This window comes from Panthera tigris, chromosome B1 (assembly GCF_018350195.1).
Source record: "Panthera tigris isolate Pti1 chromosome B1, P.tigris_Pti1_mat1.1, whole genome shotgun sequence".
Classification (NCBI taxonomy): Eukaryota; Metazoa; Chordata; class Mammalia; order Carnivora; family Felidae; genus Panthera; species Panthera tigris.
Genome location: NC_056663.1, coordinates 201,065,418 through 201,081,720, shown reverse-complemented (window position 1 = coordinate 201,081,720; position 16,303 = coordinate 201,065,418). Strand labels below are relative to the sequence as shown.

Sequence of the window (16,303 nt, the reverse complement as noted above, 5' to 3'; positions counted from 1 at the left end):
CGTTTCCTTCACAGCTCACAGCCCAGGGCCCTGGACGGCAGCGATCGTGGAGTTAGTCTACGCGGGGCAGACTCTTCTGCTAACAACTATAAACTGCGATACAAAGAACAAGTGCCCCCGGGTACCGGAGACGGGTCAGAACCAGGTGTAACTGGAAGGTCTATCCCTAACAGAAGGGGAGGACACTGCCCGGGCCGCGCAGTGCGCGCGGGTAGAGATCAGGCAGAAAGACGCCGTCTCGCCGCCCTGAGGAGCCCACGGACGGACTTCAGGGCTGCCATACCAACTGGAAACTGAGGGGCAGTCCTGGAGAGAAGGGACCACAGAGGGAGGTGCCCCACAATCTGCCTATGAGCCCCCCTGAAACCCTGGATGCCCCCTGAATTGCACCGAAGCAGGCTGAGGGAAGGAAGGCTCTGGACAGGAGCTAGAAGGCGGCTGAGCATGGCCCACAGCCACTGCGTGCCTGAGGGGAGAGCGTGTGGGATTCAAGTCCTGCAAGGCACCCCCCCCCCCCCCAGAAAGTCCCATCTTAGGAGTAAGACCCATCCCAGGACACCAGGGGGTGGAATGAGGGCAAACCAGAAACAAATCTGCCTTAACAAATTAATGCCAAGCCTCAGGCCTCCACCAAGTCAAAGTGATCACTGATAAACGGGTGCTGACTCAGCACTCTTCACAGGACAATAACAGGATTTATAATCTCTACAACATATCATCCACACCGTCTGTTATACAGTAAGAACAGAACAATCCAGTCGTAGGAGAAACGGGAAAATGTGATTCACGGTCAAGAGAAAAAACAGTCAATAAAAACAGACCCATAGATGACCCAAATGTTGGGCTGGCAAAAAAGGACTTTAATTTTAATCTTTTTAACGTTTATTTATTTTGAGATTGAGATCGAGATCGAGATCGAGAGAGAGAGAGAGAGAGAGAGAGAGAGAGAGAGGAACAAGCACAGAAAGAAAATGTATAGAAAGTTGGCTGTTCTTTCCCAAACTTGATCAAAAACAGCAACCCAGGGACTTAAACAGTTCAGCAAACCCAAGCAAGATAAAGAAAACCACACCTCACGCACATTATACAAAACTGCTGAAAACCACAGATGGAAAAAAAAATTCTTAAAATCAGCCAGGGACAGAGGGCCCATCACATACAGGAAACAACAGTGAAAACCATGATGAACCTCTTATCAGAAACACAGGCCAGAACAGGGAACAACACCTTTAAAGAGCTGAAAAAGAAATACTGTGGAGCCAGAACGTTACGGGCAACTAAAATACCTTTCAAACACAAGGACCAAATAAAGATGTTTTCCAGGCAAACAAAAGACAGACGGTCAGATCCCCAGCAGACGCCTACTGCGAGAAATGCTACAGGAAGATCTTCAGGCTGCAAGGAAGTGACACCCGGCAGAAATTCACACGGACAGGAAGCAAGAGGGGAGTACGGGAAATGGGAAGTATGCGGGTCAACACGAAATGTTTTCGTCTTAACGTTTAAAGGTTAACGGACTCTAGGGGTGCCTGGGTGGCTCAGTCGGTGAAGCGTCCAGCTGGATTTCGGCTCAGGTCATGATCTCCCTGGGTCGTGAGTTTGAGCCCCGCGTCCGGCTCTAGGCTGACGGCACGGAGCCTGCTTGGGATTTTCTCTCTCCCTCTCTCTCTGCCCCCCTCACCCTTGCTCACGCTCTCTCTCCCTCAAAATAAATAAATGAACTTTAAAAAAAAGTTGATAGACGGTTTCGAGGACAGCAAGAGCAGTGAGCCGTTCGGTTCACGAGAAGTAAAAGGCAGTATGACAACAGCCCAAGAGCAGGAGGCACGTGAATAGACTTACACGGTTGTGAGGCTTCTGCCTTCTCCAGAAGCGGTTTCAATACTGATCTGAGGTGGACACTGACACACGAAGGGCACGGACCGCAAATCCTGAGCGAGCGCTACAAACGCGACCCACGGCTCGCACCTGTTCCGCGAGCGGCCCTTTCTCCCCCCACAGCGCAGCCGCCCAGGACGGCCCGTCTCCCTGGAATCCAGCCGGGCCCCGCCTGGATGGGGCCCTGCTCCAGCACCACCGCCCGTCTGAGCTGACGCGCCAGGGCTCCCTGTGCGTTCTGGATAGCGCCACCGCGTGCCCAGTGCCAGCACGCCCGGCCCACCACACGTGCTCTGTGATATTTGCTGAGCGCGAGGGCAATGCTCTTAGCTCCGACCAGGAGTGTGCCCCGGCCATCCTGCGGCGCCCCACCCCCACCCTCTGTCCCAGCCAGCGAACGTCCCATTCCCCGCACTGGGCGGACGGCTCCGGGGGCGGAGAGCAGCCCCGCTGCCCCTCACCTGGATAAATCACCTGAACGAGAGGGGGCTGGAGCCCTGCCGCCAAGGCCGCTGTGGCCTCTTCGGATCAAAAGTCCCTAGACTCCTAATTACCCAAGGAGCCCTGGGAGCCAGGTCCCCCCAGAGCGACAAAGGCCAGATGGATTACCGTGTGGTTTTAACTGACCTCCCAGCTCTGTGGCCCCGAGCCACGCACTTGCGCTCCTCACTAGAGAAGCCATGGGGTGGACCACCCCCAGGCCCAGGCCTTGACGCCCTGCTGACGGACGGCGCCGGCCGCACAGTCCGGCTCCTGCTGGGGCCTAGCCGGCTGGCCGTGACGCCTGCCCTCCGTGCTGCTGCTACATCCCGGGGTCTGCAGACGAGGGTGCCGAGGCACCGCCACCGCGGCCCAGGGCGGGGTGGCGAGGAGGTCAGTGGTCTCTGACCTCTGCCAGAGGTTGAGACGAGGATGCTGCCTGGCTGCAACTCTGGAGAAGTCACAGGGCAGGGATCTCCGGATGGGGACGATCTGAGGACGCCCATCCACACACCAGCCGAATGCCAACTACTGAGCATGTTGCATTACGGTGACTTGCTGTTTACGGGGACGGGCTCATCTCGAAAGCTGCTTCAGCACCAACGATGGTGGGCAGCGCCGGGGCCCCAAGGGGTGGGACGGAAATCAACGCCCAGCCGACTGAACCCCAGGTGTCTCCTCCAGTCAAGGGCTTGCCGGGTTTGAACCCTGACCCTGGCAGCCGCCAACCATGACTTCTGGTAAGTCGCCCAGCCTCTGGAGACAGAGTTTGCTCTCTAGGGCACCAGGTGACCCACGTGCCATGGGGAGGCGGGGCTTACACGCGACAACACGCGGGCTCCATCAAGCACCAAGCACGACAGGACGCGAGAGACTCACGGGGCAGACACTCCCGACCCGGGGCCTTCCAGAATTCTGGCCTCGCTCACTGGACCCAGGGCTTCGTGGGGGGGTGGGGGGGGTGACCCAGGTCGTTCCAAACAGCCATGGTAACCGCTTCTTGAGCTACGGCCATGCTTGCAAGAACTCAGCCAGGAGCTGGGACACCCCAAGATTCATCCGTTTTCAATGTACTTTCTCGTGAGCTGCCTCTTCCCTAAGGACGGAGCCCACGGGAAAAGCACCCCAGGGAGGTGCCGGCCAGAGCTGAGTGGGAGGAAGTTAAAGGGCGCTCTCGGCCTCTCCGTGCTGGGCTGTCGTCCCCCTGCACGGTGACCCTCAGCGGACGGTCACCCCAGGAGGAGAGAGGGACAGAGACGCAGTGTCGCCTTCCAGTGCCCTTTGAGGGGGTGAAGGGTCTTCGACGGGAAGGGTGGACGGGGGTCACCTCCAAGGTGGGAGTGGACCCCTGCCACCCGGAACACGTGATAGGTGGAGGAGGATGGAGAGGCTGGGGGTACGTGGAAGATGGACCACCTGACCCGACCAGAGGCCCCTCCCCTGCCCACCCCACCCCCAACCCTGCACTGACCACAGCCCACAGCCTCAAGTGCACCAGACAGACTCCTTCCCACCAGAGCACCAGGCTGTCATCACCCAGCCCTCAGGACGCTCGGGTCAGCTGCCGTGCCGTCCCCGACCGCCCCATTGCTAGGTTAACCGCTCCGAGTTCCCCAGCGCCCCTCCTCTGTGGCAGGTGGGGTGAGCCGGGCTCTGGAGAGGGGCGAGGGCGGAGCCTGCCCGGGCAGAGGCTGCTCTCTAAGGGCGTGACTGCCTGCCACGTACGGGGTAGAGGGCTGGGCGCCCGGCCCGGTTCACCTCCACCGCTTGTGAGGCACTCGCGAAACCCCATGTTCCGCACCTGCTGAGCTGTCCCCCTGGCGCGTCCTCGGAGCAGGCCCAGGCCGCCGCCGACAGCAATCATCTGGCCACATACCCCCGCAGACGCGCGTGTGGTGCGCCTGGCGACCCCACGGTGAGCGTAATGCCTGCCGCTAGTGGCCTGGGTGGGGGCACCTTGGTTCTCGTAGCCAGTAAGAAGTGGCAGCTGGAACCAAGAGGCTGGATCCAGGGGACGGGCCTACCCAGGCATCTGTGCCGTCCTGGGCGGCATGTAGGGAATCTGCGAGGTGTGGTGAGTCAGCACAGCACGCGGCCTGGCAGGACCCTTGGACGCCCACCTCAGGACAGGGGTCTCCCAGGGCACCCGCGAGAGGGCACCCCGACCCCAACGAACACACGTGGCGGAGAATGCAACCTTGGGATTCTTCAGGGCGAACCGTCCGTCCCAAAACTTTGGGGGGCAGCCCATTTTCCCGAGGGCACCTCACCCACTCTGGGACTGGCAGCTCCGGGGCCGGGGACAGAGGCACAGACCACAGAAACCGTGGCTTTCGTGGTATCACTCCCTCACGTGGTAATTAAAGCGGGAGCTGCCCCCCTGGCCCGGCTGGGGCCACCCGCCTGTGCGGGGAGTCCCGGGCTCACGTCTCCCTGTCAGGAGGTGTTGTCCTTTCGAGGGGAGGGAAAGGAGGCTGCTTCGGGTCTGATCCCACGGCAGGGAGGCCGGGAAGCTCGTCTTGACGGGAATCGTCCCACACGTGCCAGGCAGCGAGTTAAGGGAAATCTCAACCCACCGGCCTCACTGACGAAGGCACCTCATCTGTGACAGAGGCCAGAGACGGGGAGGCTGCGGCCCCAGCGCTGGGACCCCAGGCCTTTCTCCTTCCACTCTGCCAGGCGTGACTTCCCACACCAGGCAGGCATGTCCTGCCAACGCGGCAGGAGGGGGCTCCGCCTGCACTGGCCAAGCCCATCAGACCCCGGGGCGGGGGGCGGGGGGGGGGGGGCGGCGTCACCGTGGCCGCTCAGGCCACCCAAGAACCTCACGCAGGGAGAGGCTGGGGGCGGGAAACAACGCAGCCCCCGGGGCCCATTGGACGCTCCTCCCACCCCTGGCCAGGCCGGCCAGGCACTTCCCGGGCTGCACCAAGCTGAGGCACCGCTCAGGGAAAGGGAAGAATTTACTGTCGTTGCCACAGGCGAACCGCGAACACCCACACGACGAAAGGCCACCAAGGTACACCCGTACACTGTGCGAAAAGTGAGCGGCAGGACCGTGTGTGTCGATGTGGCCTTTCACGTAAAACCAAAAATAATTTTAAACACAAACACGTTGGATTTTTTTCCCAGAATACAAACAATTACTAACAGCACTTGGGAGAAAACCTAGCAGGGAAGGAAGGGCAGGGGCAGTTTTTGCCTTTCTGTGATAATTCTGTTTTCTGGCCTCGCTTTGTATTCCTTAGGGTTCTTTTTTCACGTCACCTAGAGCGACCTAGCCAAAGAAATGAGGGCCGTTTCTTGTTCTCCGTAACTAAAAATAACCTGCTCAACAATGTGCTACGGCTTTTCCAAAATACCAGCGTGGTGACCGACCCCCGGAGCAGCTGAATTTCCAGCGCAGCCGGGGGCGGCAGGAGGGCCGCGCTCCGTGGGGCAGGCCGGCCGTCACACAGGAGGAGTCAGGGGAGCCGGGACGGGGCCCCTGAGAGGGCCGGGCGGCCAGGCACCTGCCCCACCTCCACAGCTAGATGCGACAACAACTCCCGTACGCTCTTCCCCAGGTAAAGGTGCTGGACGGTTAGGGGCGACCTCGTTCACAACGCAGACCCAGCACTCAAGACGGGGTGGCGGCGTGAGTGTCTGTGACACGGAAGGCCACGCTCCGGCGGAAATCCGGGGGCCGCTAACCCGGCCCGCTCGGCCTGCTGTCCCCGGAGGAGCCGGCGCGCTCCCCGCGCCCTGGCCCCCCGCGCCAGGCCTGCACTCGCAGGGCGGAAGAGGCTCACAGAACCTGCTTCCTCCTAGGGGTCTGGGCCGGCCGCAGCTCCTCAGGCCCGTGGGCAAACGGGCAGCAGTCCGAAGGCAGAGCGCAGCCGTCGGGGTGGTGGCTGAAAAACCAGCACAGGCGGGTTTTGAAAGCTTCCGAGAACAGTCTGCGTCTCGCTTCCGGCTGCCGCTGCTTCCGGAGCCTCTCCTCTCTCCAGTCGCGAAGGTGAACTCGCCCGCTCCGAACTGTGGTTCAGGACAGAGAGAGAGACACGGCCCAGGCGTTACCCTCCAAGTCCACCAGCTCACCGGGACCGGTGCTCACAGAGCCCGACTCTGGGGTGGCGGCGCCCCAGCAGGGAGGAGACCAGGCGTGGAGATGGCGAGCCGGGCCGCAGCCCCGCCCGACACCAGCAACGCGGCCTACAGGGGAGCGCTGGAGGCAGAGCCCAGCAGGGAGGTGTGAGGAGGGGGCCGAGGGAACAGGCAAGGAGCGAGGTGGACGTATGCCAGGGCGAGGGCGCCTGCAGGGGCCAGGGTCAGGGGTCAGGAGCCGTCAGGAGGCATGAGCTCCTCACCGGGGGCAGGGGTCACCGGGGGCAGGGGTGAAGGGGCATAGGGAAGCTGAGGGTCTGCTGCTGACAAGACCCAGGACGTGACCACGGGGACAAGCGGCGGGGACGGCAGCAGGATGGGCCTGTGGGAAAGGAGGCGGAGCACTGGGAGCCCGCGGCGTGAGAGCGGAAGTTGGGGAACTGCGCTGCCATCTGTCCCGGAGAACCTCACCGCTGCGCGAGAGAGGAAACAGGCAAGGTCCTTTCTGGGCAGGCGAAGAGGAGGGTTTGCCGGTGCCCCATAACCAGAGCCCCCAAACGCAAACAGCGGGTAGGGGAACAGCGGGTGGGGGACAGCGGCCGCGTCAGCAGGGATTCAGAGGCCGGCCTGGAACGCGGGGGGACAAGGCCCCAGCAGCTGACCGGGTCCCGCACCGAGCTGCCTCCCGAGCCGGTCAGAACCACTCGGGCTTTCAAGGGGCCTTTCTCCCCCAGACGCCAGCAACTCCACAGAAACACGGCCAAAGCCGCTCACTGCATCCTGGTTTTCTTGGAAGCTGTGAGACCACTGGAGACAGAAAGGCTCGGGGAGAAATAAAAGAAGCCTACTGAATAAACCTGGCTCTCCAACCGCTAATGAGACCGTGAGAGCACAAATTAAAGCTCGGATTTGCTTTCAAATCACCTCGTGTGATTGCAACAGGTCCTCAGACTGCCGTGTATGAACCATCTGCCCTTAAAGCAGAGAAAGGGCTGTGGAGAGGCGCCTGTGCACGGAGGGGCTCACTGGAGGGACTCCTCGTTGCGGGCAGCCGAGGGCACCTACTCCGGGCCTGGCACGACCGTCCCCCTCCTCGGAGCCGGCCTCCTGCCTGCTCCCCACAAGGCTGATGCCTGGGATCAGTCCGGGAGCTCAGGTCAGGGGAACGTCACTGGGATCCACTGAATGCTCCCACAGCCGAATGCCACGGCCCCAAAGATGCCCCGAAGGAGCCTTGGAGGCAAGACTCCCACCAGATGCCCGGGGTGTGGACCCCAAAAAGCAAGGAGCCCTTGGCCCGGCCCAAAGGCTCGGATGTGTTCAACAGAAACCTGGGGGAGAGGGAGGGGCGTGGGCCCCGCCTCCACAGGGGTCCCTCCCCTGAGGACAGGCTGGCTCCCGACAGGCGCTCCACAGTGGTTTGGTGAGTTAAGAGGGCACCCAGCCGCATTTCTGGAGCAGGGTCAGGGGAAGCGGGGGCCCAGCCAGGATTTCTTTTTTTTTTTTTTTTTACGTTTATTTATTTTTGAGACAGAGAGAGACAGAGCATGAACAGGGGAGGGGCAGAGGGAGAGGGAGACACAGAATCGGAAGCAGGCTCCAGGCTCCGAGCCGTCAGCCCAGAGCCCGACGCGGGGCTCGAACCCACGGACCGCGAGATCGTGACCTGAGCCGAAGTCGGCCGCTCAACCGACTGAGCCCCCCAGCCGCCCCTTCTCAGCCAGGATTTCTAAGGCCCGAGGAGCGGGCGCTGCTGACAGAGGGTCGGCCCTGGCACAGGAGGGCGACACGCTCCCGCACACCCCCAGGACACAGGGCGGCTCCTGACGCCCCCCTCCCATCCCGGGTCGGCCCGTGCGGGGCACCTGAGGGCGCTCGCGGCCCTGGCTGCACACACGCTCCAGCCAGCCCACGGGTCAGACCACCAGCGGGATTCCCCACGTGGAGACACGCCCCCGACGCCACCACGGAACCCCAGGAACAAGGTGCTCTCCACCCAAGCTCACTTATCCGACGTTTGTTTCCTCCTGAAGCTTCGCTTCCTCGGAACCCACTTACTGGTCCATCCCCTCCCGCTCCTGACAAGCGGACGCTGCCATCATCAGGACGCTCCGGGGAACGGGCTGCAGACTGTTCCCGAAACCCCCGTGGACGATCTACCGGAGCAGTGCCCTGTGCTCAGGCCCTGATCACACGCGCCTCGGGTGGCCAGTCCAGCCTCAACATTCAAGACTCGGGGCAAGTCCCAGAGCTCAGCTGCGGCCACATGTTCAACACGGTCGGCACCGTGAGCACAGACCACTCAGTTGGTACCACGCCCGCGACACCCCCGGCAGGCCTTCCTCCCATGGCGCACGGCGCCGGGGGAACTGGGGGCATCCAAAGTTGATCCTACCCCTCGGTCCCGTAAACACCACCAGAGACTAGCCACCCTGGCTTAAAACACCCTCAAGAAAGTAAGATAAAATAAAACATCCTCAGAGATAAGACCGGCCTCAGTGCATATTTTCGGCATGACTGCAAGCAGAATGTTTACTCAGAGCTCAGCCCCGAAGCCGCCTACTTGGAAGTATTTCCAAAAATAAACGTGCCCCCGACGTCAACCGCACAGAAAGCGATGGTATGCACGCATATTTATAATGGGGAAAAAAAGGTACAATTTCACGAAGGCAAACAAAACAACGCACTGGGAAAAACAGGAGAGCAGCCCTTCCTGGTTACAATAAGTATTTTAATTGACAAAAGCCTCGTGAAACAGCAGATTCCAGGCCGCTGGCCAGAGCCCAGCTGGAGCAGGAACCGCCAGTTCGGGAAGGGCCGCCCCGCTCCCCGCTTCTCCACCCCCCAGTGGGGCTGCCCGTCCCGGGGCCTCGGCTTTCGCAACCACTCCAAATATGGGGCCTCCAGCACTGCTTACAAGGCCCGATGCCATCGTGAGCATTTCCCCAGCAAAGTCAGGCCCAAACGAAAACAGTCTAGCTCCACAAGGGCAACCAGGCCACCCAAAGGCACTGCAGGGGCGCACACCCGAGCTCTCCCATGCACACGTAGGGGGCGCGAACACCCCAGCTCTCCTATAGGGACCTCACACACCGGAGCTCTCGCATGCACACACCCAGGCAGGGAAGACAAGGTGGCTGTACTCAACTCCCTTAGGCTGGGAGTGGACAGAAGTGCCTCCGTCAGCTGTGGCCACCTGCCCCGAGTCGCCACCCGACCACCCTCCTCCGCAGCAGCACAAAGGTGGGGCTGTGGGGACTGGCCCAGATCCCGGGGCTCAGACAGCTGCCCGCATCCCCCTCGACAAGGCCCTAGGGCCTCCTCTCGTCCTACCTTGAGCTCTGCTCACGATGGCACCGCACGGACTGGGACTCCGGGACGCAACAGTCTGCCCCCAGTCACCACCCCCTGCGAGGAAGGATCGGGTAGGCGTGCCCTCCTCACGGGGCTACTTTCCCTTCTTCAACCTGAGACACGGGCTCCCAGCTGCCTCTCGGGCTACGGAGCAGCCGGGCCCATCCACAGGGAGCTCACGGTCTATCCAGTTGAGGCAGTGAGGTGACCGAATACGGGAGGCCGTGTGACAGAAGCTCACGCAGACTCTGGGAGCCCGGAGAGGCAGGACTGGGTGGGGCGGACGGGCAGCAGTTTAGGGAAGATGCCCGGCTATGGTCCGGAACTATGGCTATGCCACCAGAGAGGCCAGGGCCTGACGTGGGGGCGGGGAGCAAGCAGGCAGCCTTGTGGGGGAAGAAACAGCATCGTGACAGACACACAAGCCGGGGAGCCACGTGGGGGGGGCCGGAGTGGGGGGTGGTTAGTCTGGCAGAAGCGGGTGGGGCCGGGGCGGGCAGGAGGCAGGAGGCAGGAGGCAGGCAGGGAGCGGACGCCGCGTGCAGCCCTCCAGGAGCCCCACCCGGCAGGGGAAGGTGGGCCCGGGGGCACGTCGGCAGCCCCTGCCGGCCTGGTCTTCTCTGGCCCTCACGTCCTCAGCACGTGTTCCCGCACCTCCGCCCGGAGCCTCCACTCTGCACATCAACCTGCCGTCTGCAGCCCCCTGCACCCCTACACCCCCTCCCAGAAAGGAGCGCGAGCCCACACCAGCCCTTCGTGGGACACCTCACGGTGGAAACAGAACAAAAGCTGCTTCCACGTAGGAAGTCCTGAGGAGCCGGACGCTGCGCCGCGGGGGGGCCTGAAAAGGGCCCCGCACTTGGCCTCGAGGCTCCGGACACGCCACAGAAGAGGCACACAGCCGGCGACGCCGCAGCTGGACGGGGGCTCGGCCACGCGGGGTCACCGCTCCCCTGCCGCCACGGAGGCCAGACCCTCCCCACGGCGCCGCCTCCCCCACCCCTCCGTCATCACACCGCAAGCCTCCTCCTCCCCAACTCAGAGCCTTCGCGAAGGCTGCTCCTGGGCCTCCTGACCGAGTCCCAGCCGAGATGTCCTTCCCCGAGCACAGCCTTCCTGACTCCTCCTGCGCAAGCGTGCCCATGGCACTACGGTGGTGCGAAACGCCGCCACCTTCAAAGGCACTGGCTGAGGCGCTCGCAGGTAAGACAGCAGGCAGGCCGGGACGCGCTCTAAAACGCTTCCATAAAGATCAAGGGAGGAAGGAGATCTCAAAACAAAATGTAACAAGGTATCAACCATCTAGATGATGGATGTACGTTTGCAAACTCGAAATAGGGGCACCTGGGTGGCTTAGTCAGTTGGGCTTCAGCTCAGGTCATGATCTCACGGTTCGTGGGTTCGAGCCCCATGTCGGGCTCTGTGCTGACAGCTCAGAGCCTGGAGCCTGCTTCGGACTCTGTCTCCCTCTCCCTCTGTCCCTCCCCTCGCACTCTCTCTCTCTCTCTCTCAAAAATAAGTTAAAACATAAAGAAAACTCCAAGTAAGGGAACTTCTTTTAACCGTTACCAAGCACCCATGTGAATGCTTGTTCTGTGTCCCCACCCACCCACCCTGCCCCCCGTCAGACCGCAGACCCCAGGAGGCAGGGACGGCAGCTGCCCGAGTGAAAGAGCGCAGGCCCTGGGCCCTCGTCCTCCCGCCGGTCCCGGAGGCCCGGAGCCCCAGGGCAGGAGGGCAGTGCCAGCCTTGCTCCAAGGGCACAGTGCACACGTGACAGTAGGGGAGTGGACAGGAATCGGGGGCTCCCTCCTCTATCTGCCCAGGGCCCAGCTGGGACCCCGGGACGCTTCCAGTCTGCAGGCGGCCGAAGGCCAACGCAATTAGCAACTCCCCACCCAGAAAGTCCTCCAGCGGCACGGAGCCAGCAGGCTTCCGGACTCGGTCTTCCTTCTGTGTGAGGCGTGAGCACTCACACAGGCCAGGTAAGGCCAGGACTGGGGGCGGGGCGGCTGTGCCCGACGGGACCAGAGGGAATCAGAGAAGAGGCGTGGCTAATGTTCCACGGGGCGGAAGACGCTGAGGCAGGCGCAGGTCATGGGCAGAGAGAACTCTGTTCTCTTTCTCCCACCTTCCGAGGAATCTCGGACTCCTCTAAAGTGAGCTTTACTTACTAGAAAAAGCAGCGGGGGGAGGGAGGCGCCTGGGTGATTCGGTCGGTTAAGCGTCAGACTTGATTTTGGCTCAGGTCGTGCGATCGGGCCCTGTGTCAGGCTCTCCTCGCTGAGTGTGGAGCCTGCTTGAGGTTCTCTCCCTCTCCCTCTGCCCCTCTCGCTCGTGTGCCCGCACTCTCAAACAAAAACAAACAAAAAACAAAAAGGAAGACCCGAACCTCAAGGCTCAATCCCTTTACCTTCAAACACCTGATGGTTGTTTTTGAACAGCGTCTGCAGGCCTCCACATTCCCGCTTCAGCCTCCGCAGGGTCTCCCCGTCCAGCTCACCGGCTACGTCCGCCAAGGAGAGGCTTCCTGTGGAAAAGCGGGATTCCCCGACACCAACAGAAAGGCCGTCAGGAGCCGTGGAACCGGCTCGCCGCTGGCCCTGCGCGCGGCTCTGCTTCCGTCCGCTCCAGCCCCTGGCGCACGTCGGCGGGAGGGACCGCGGGCTTTCGTTTAACCCGGGCACGGCCATCGCCACCGGAGATGCGGGGGCCGCCCACCCGCCAGGCCCGACACCCCGGGGCTTACCTACTCCCACCAACGACTCTGCAGGAGCCTCCCCCACAGAAAAGCAGCGCTCCGGCTCGGCCCGGCCCAGCCCCGGGCGCCCAGGGGAGGCGGCCGCCCTGTGATTCCACCTACCAAAGCCCAGCCGACCTTCAAGATGCCCCTCTCAGCCGCCTCAAACCCACTCGGAGCCAGCAGGGATCGGCCGGGACAGCCCTCCTGCCCCTCCTGTGCCCCGGCCCTGCACACGCTCCCGGACCCTGATGCTCACGCGCGCTGCTCCGCGCTGCCTCCCAGTTGCTCATCCTCAGACGTGCACGCGCCTCGACCCAACCGTGAGGGCAGGGACCGCCCCCTCCTGCCCTGTGGCCCCTCAGCCATGCCCTGCAGAGGGCAGACCCCCAGACTGAGATCACTCAGGTCCAGGGGTCTGACCCACTCGTACATCACACAGGCGCAGGCCGGAGAGGTCGCTAAATTCCAGCACCGAAAGGCGAGGGGGCCACCTCGGGCTGAGAGGCCAAGGGCACACGTCCAACCTCAGCGGAGTGTGGTTCTCCCGCAGGGCAGACGGGGCAGGCACAGGGGCGGAGGGACCACCTCAGGCCAGCCCCAGACCACGGAGACCCAAGGGGCGGCGGGGGGGGGGGGGGGGGTGCACACCAGCCCTGCCGGTGTTTCCGACAGGCGGGCAGGCCCGTGAGCCGAGGCCCGACGACCAGAGCCGCCTGCCGTCCAGCCCGGAGCCCGGGACAGAGCCGGGGTGCTCACGGCGAGGGTCCGTCCCCGGCACAGGCCAGCGCCTCCTGAGCTCAATCAAGCCCAGAGGACCCAGCAGAGGACAGGACTATCCTGGGGTGCGAAGGCCAGGGTTAGGGTTAGGGTTAGGGTTAGGGGAAATTTGCCCGAGGGTCTCTGTGGCCCCTGCCCCCCTGCTGTGGCTCCCTGCCCTTCGAGGCCTGGCCAGAAGCACCCGCCCCCCCGCCCAGCTTGCCCCCGCCTCAGCAGGGCGCACCGGGAAGTGAGGTGCCAACCCACACAACGGCCCACGGCCCCTCAGGGCTTGTGCAGGTTCACGGACGGTCAGCAGCTGGAGTGGGGAGTGGGGTGGGGTGGGGTGGGGTGGGGGGTTCTGGCCAGGACGGCCACCTCATCCCTCGAGAGGCTCTTCTGATCAGACGCCACCAGGGTGGGGCGACCCACAGAGCAGAGGAGGCGCTCCGGGGCGCTGCCGCGTGGCAAGGTCACAACGGCCAGGGAGGCCGGGACGGCGAAGACACCAGGCAGGACGTCACGGGCGAGGGAGCCCGGGCTCGCCGCCTCCTCCCTGGCCCCCCACCCACGGGGCCAGCCAGGCAGCAGCCCCCCTGGCGGGCTGAGGGAGGGCTCCTCCAGTTCCTCCAATGACCCCAAAACCTCACAGGCAAGTCTCAGGCGCCGCCGGACCCAGCCAGCTCCACAGCGCCCTCTGGTGCCGACCGCCAGCGTCCCGGTCACAACTTTACAAAAATCCTCAAAACCCACGCTTTGCTCCTTCTCTTGAACGCCACTCGAGAACAATCAGATGTCATTTTCTCCCTTTTATCATGTCTGGTTTTTTCCATTTGGGGGATTTCAAAGAGAACTACAGTAACAAACCACAACATCTCCAAAACGGTACCTTATATTCAAGAGGACAGCACGCTTTTCTGGCATTCGGAAACCTGCTTCTGGTTTAAATAATTTCCATAGAGGGAAAATGAGTGGCTCTACACCCAGAAGCCTGGACACTTCCGTAAAGGTTAATCATGGGTCCAAACACTACCACTCTGCTCTCAGCGCCTTCCTCTGAGGGAGCGGACTCCCTTATGTTAAAAGGAACTGTAAGAAAAAATTCTAAACAAGTGTGTAGGTGGCCTATTATCGATATCTCTTCAAAATATACGTAATCACAAACAACCACAGGATTCCAAGTTGGTCCCAAAGGAGGGCCGCGCCACCGCCCGAAACCCGGCAGGCACGCGGCAGGGTCCCGGGGGCCTACCTCCTCGGTTCCAGGCCTTCAAGCTCCCGCCCGGAGCACTTGCTGCGCACGGCCGCTCTGCATCCAACAGCAGGTGTCCCACTTGCAAAACCACCTGGTCAACAAAGTCTCGAGGGAGGGCAGCGCAATTCCTCACGCGCTCGGCTTTTTCTCTAGGGCGAAATCCAGACAGCCAGAGTCCGGCGGCCCGGGCCTCTGCCCCCTCCTTGGCGGCCCCGGCGTCCAGGGCCTGGCGCCCGTGGGGGCGACCCGCATGTGCCACAGCGGCCCGGGGAGGAGGACGGGGAGGCTCCCGGCCAGGCGGGCTCACGGGGCGGCCCCGCCTGCTATTAATGTACCGGGTTCTCTGCTCCTCCATGGGGGCTTCTCCGGTGGGGGGGTATGTTCTGCGTTTCCCAATGAGACAAACCTGCATGTGAAAAAAGCAGAGTGTTTTACCAGGATCCCGCGGCAAGTCACGTTTTCCATTCGCGTCTGTCGTCCTGTGGTACAGATTACGTTCAAATTTTAGACGCTTATTGTGAAAGAAATGCCTACTTTAAAAGCCAATACCAATACCAGTGTCCCAAATAAACCAAGAGCCAAAGCCCACAAAGAGTCTCGCGGCTCGGACACTCAGAGACCTACGAGGCGCGTACAAGTCCACGCGCACCGAGCTCACAGCCGTGCCTGTTCTGAACACATCGCTCGTGGGAGCCTTCATCCGGCGCCCCCTCCCTCGGGTGCAGACACGGACGGCACCCAGAGCTCTCAAAACGGGACGTCCCTCTATCAACCTTGCCAGAGGGGAGGCAGCACTTGGCACGGCACGGACGTCCGTGCCGTGCACTGTCCTTCCTGCGTGTCCACACAGGATGATGACGGCTGCCCGCGCACTGGAGCCCCCGGGCAAGGACGCTGCCCTGAGCACGGCATCTCTGGACTTCCTCCTGGCCACGAACTACACGGCCAGCTTAGGGGCAACGAAAGACAGCGAATCTAATTACACGAGAGCCGCCCCTGACCGCTCTCCGGCTCTGCCACCTGCCAGAGGCGAGGCGTGATCCGGGGCTCGTTCCCGGACGTGCCGGGCAGGACCAGTCCTCACCAAAGAGCTGCCACCTGTGGACATCTGCCCTTGTGTTTGCCCCCAGAGCCACAGGGTGACGAGAAAGCTGAGGCTCAGAGAGATTGAGGACTGGTGCGTGGTCTCCAGCAACGAGTACTGGAAAGACCAGTGCAAACACCCACCCGCGTGACCCGAATTCGAGCAGTTGGCAGAATCGATCCCAGCCTCGGCAGGGCGGTTTGCCCAGGCAGAGGGCATTTAGGAGAAGGACATCGTGGCTCTGAAGCAGGGTCCCCAAGAACGCTCTCACGGTGACGTGAGCAGTGGCAGCATCGGCAGCAATGACGTACCTGCGGCCATCGTGGGCCCCTCTCGGCCACCACGGAGCCCTTCGACGAAGGCACCGTTCTATCTAGTCTGTGAGATGAGCCCAGGAGGGGCCCCCCTCCCCCCCGGACAGACGAGGGCACGGATGCAGTGTGCAGTGTGCCCCGGAGTTCACGCCCAGGCGGTGCCAGGGCCGAGAGTTCACCTAAACCTGTCCTGGATCCCTTGTGCCACATCGAGCGATCAAACTCACGATTTGGATCTGACGGGTTTGTGCTTTGCTGATGGTAAGAAGCCTGACCGCCACAGAGTCTGGTAAGAGGAAGCTACCGACACGAACACGCGCTGACGGTGGCACCTCCCTCGACTTCTCCAGGGG

The 16,303-nt window shown here is 62.3% G+C and overlaps 1 protein-coding gene across 1 annotated transcript in view; it reads right to left on the bottom strand.

Moving 5' to 3' along the window:
* Positions 1 to 5,161: 5,161 nt before the first annotated feature.
* TRMT44 (tRNA methyltransferase 44 homolog) overlaps positions 5,162 to 16,303 on the bottom strand; it is a 30,084-nt gene continuing 18,942 nt past the window's right edge. The window contains exons 9-11 of the mRNA XM_042985034.1: positions 14,550 to 14,958; positions 12,212 to 12,328; positions 5,162 to 6,375 (exon numbers count right to left, since the gene is read on the bottom strand). Of these exons, the coding sequence (XP_042840968.1) occupies positions 6,146 to 6,375; positions 12,212 to 12,328; positions 14,550 to 14,958 (756 nt within the window). The 3' untranslated portion in view covers positions 5,162 to 6,145. The remainder of the gene's footprint in view (positions 6,376 to 12,211; positions 12,329 to 14,549; positions 14,959 to 16,303) is intronic.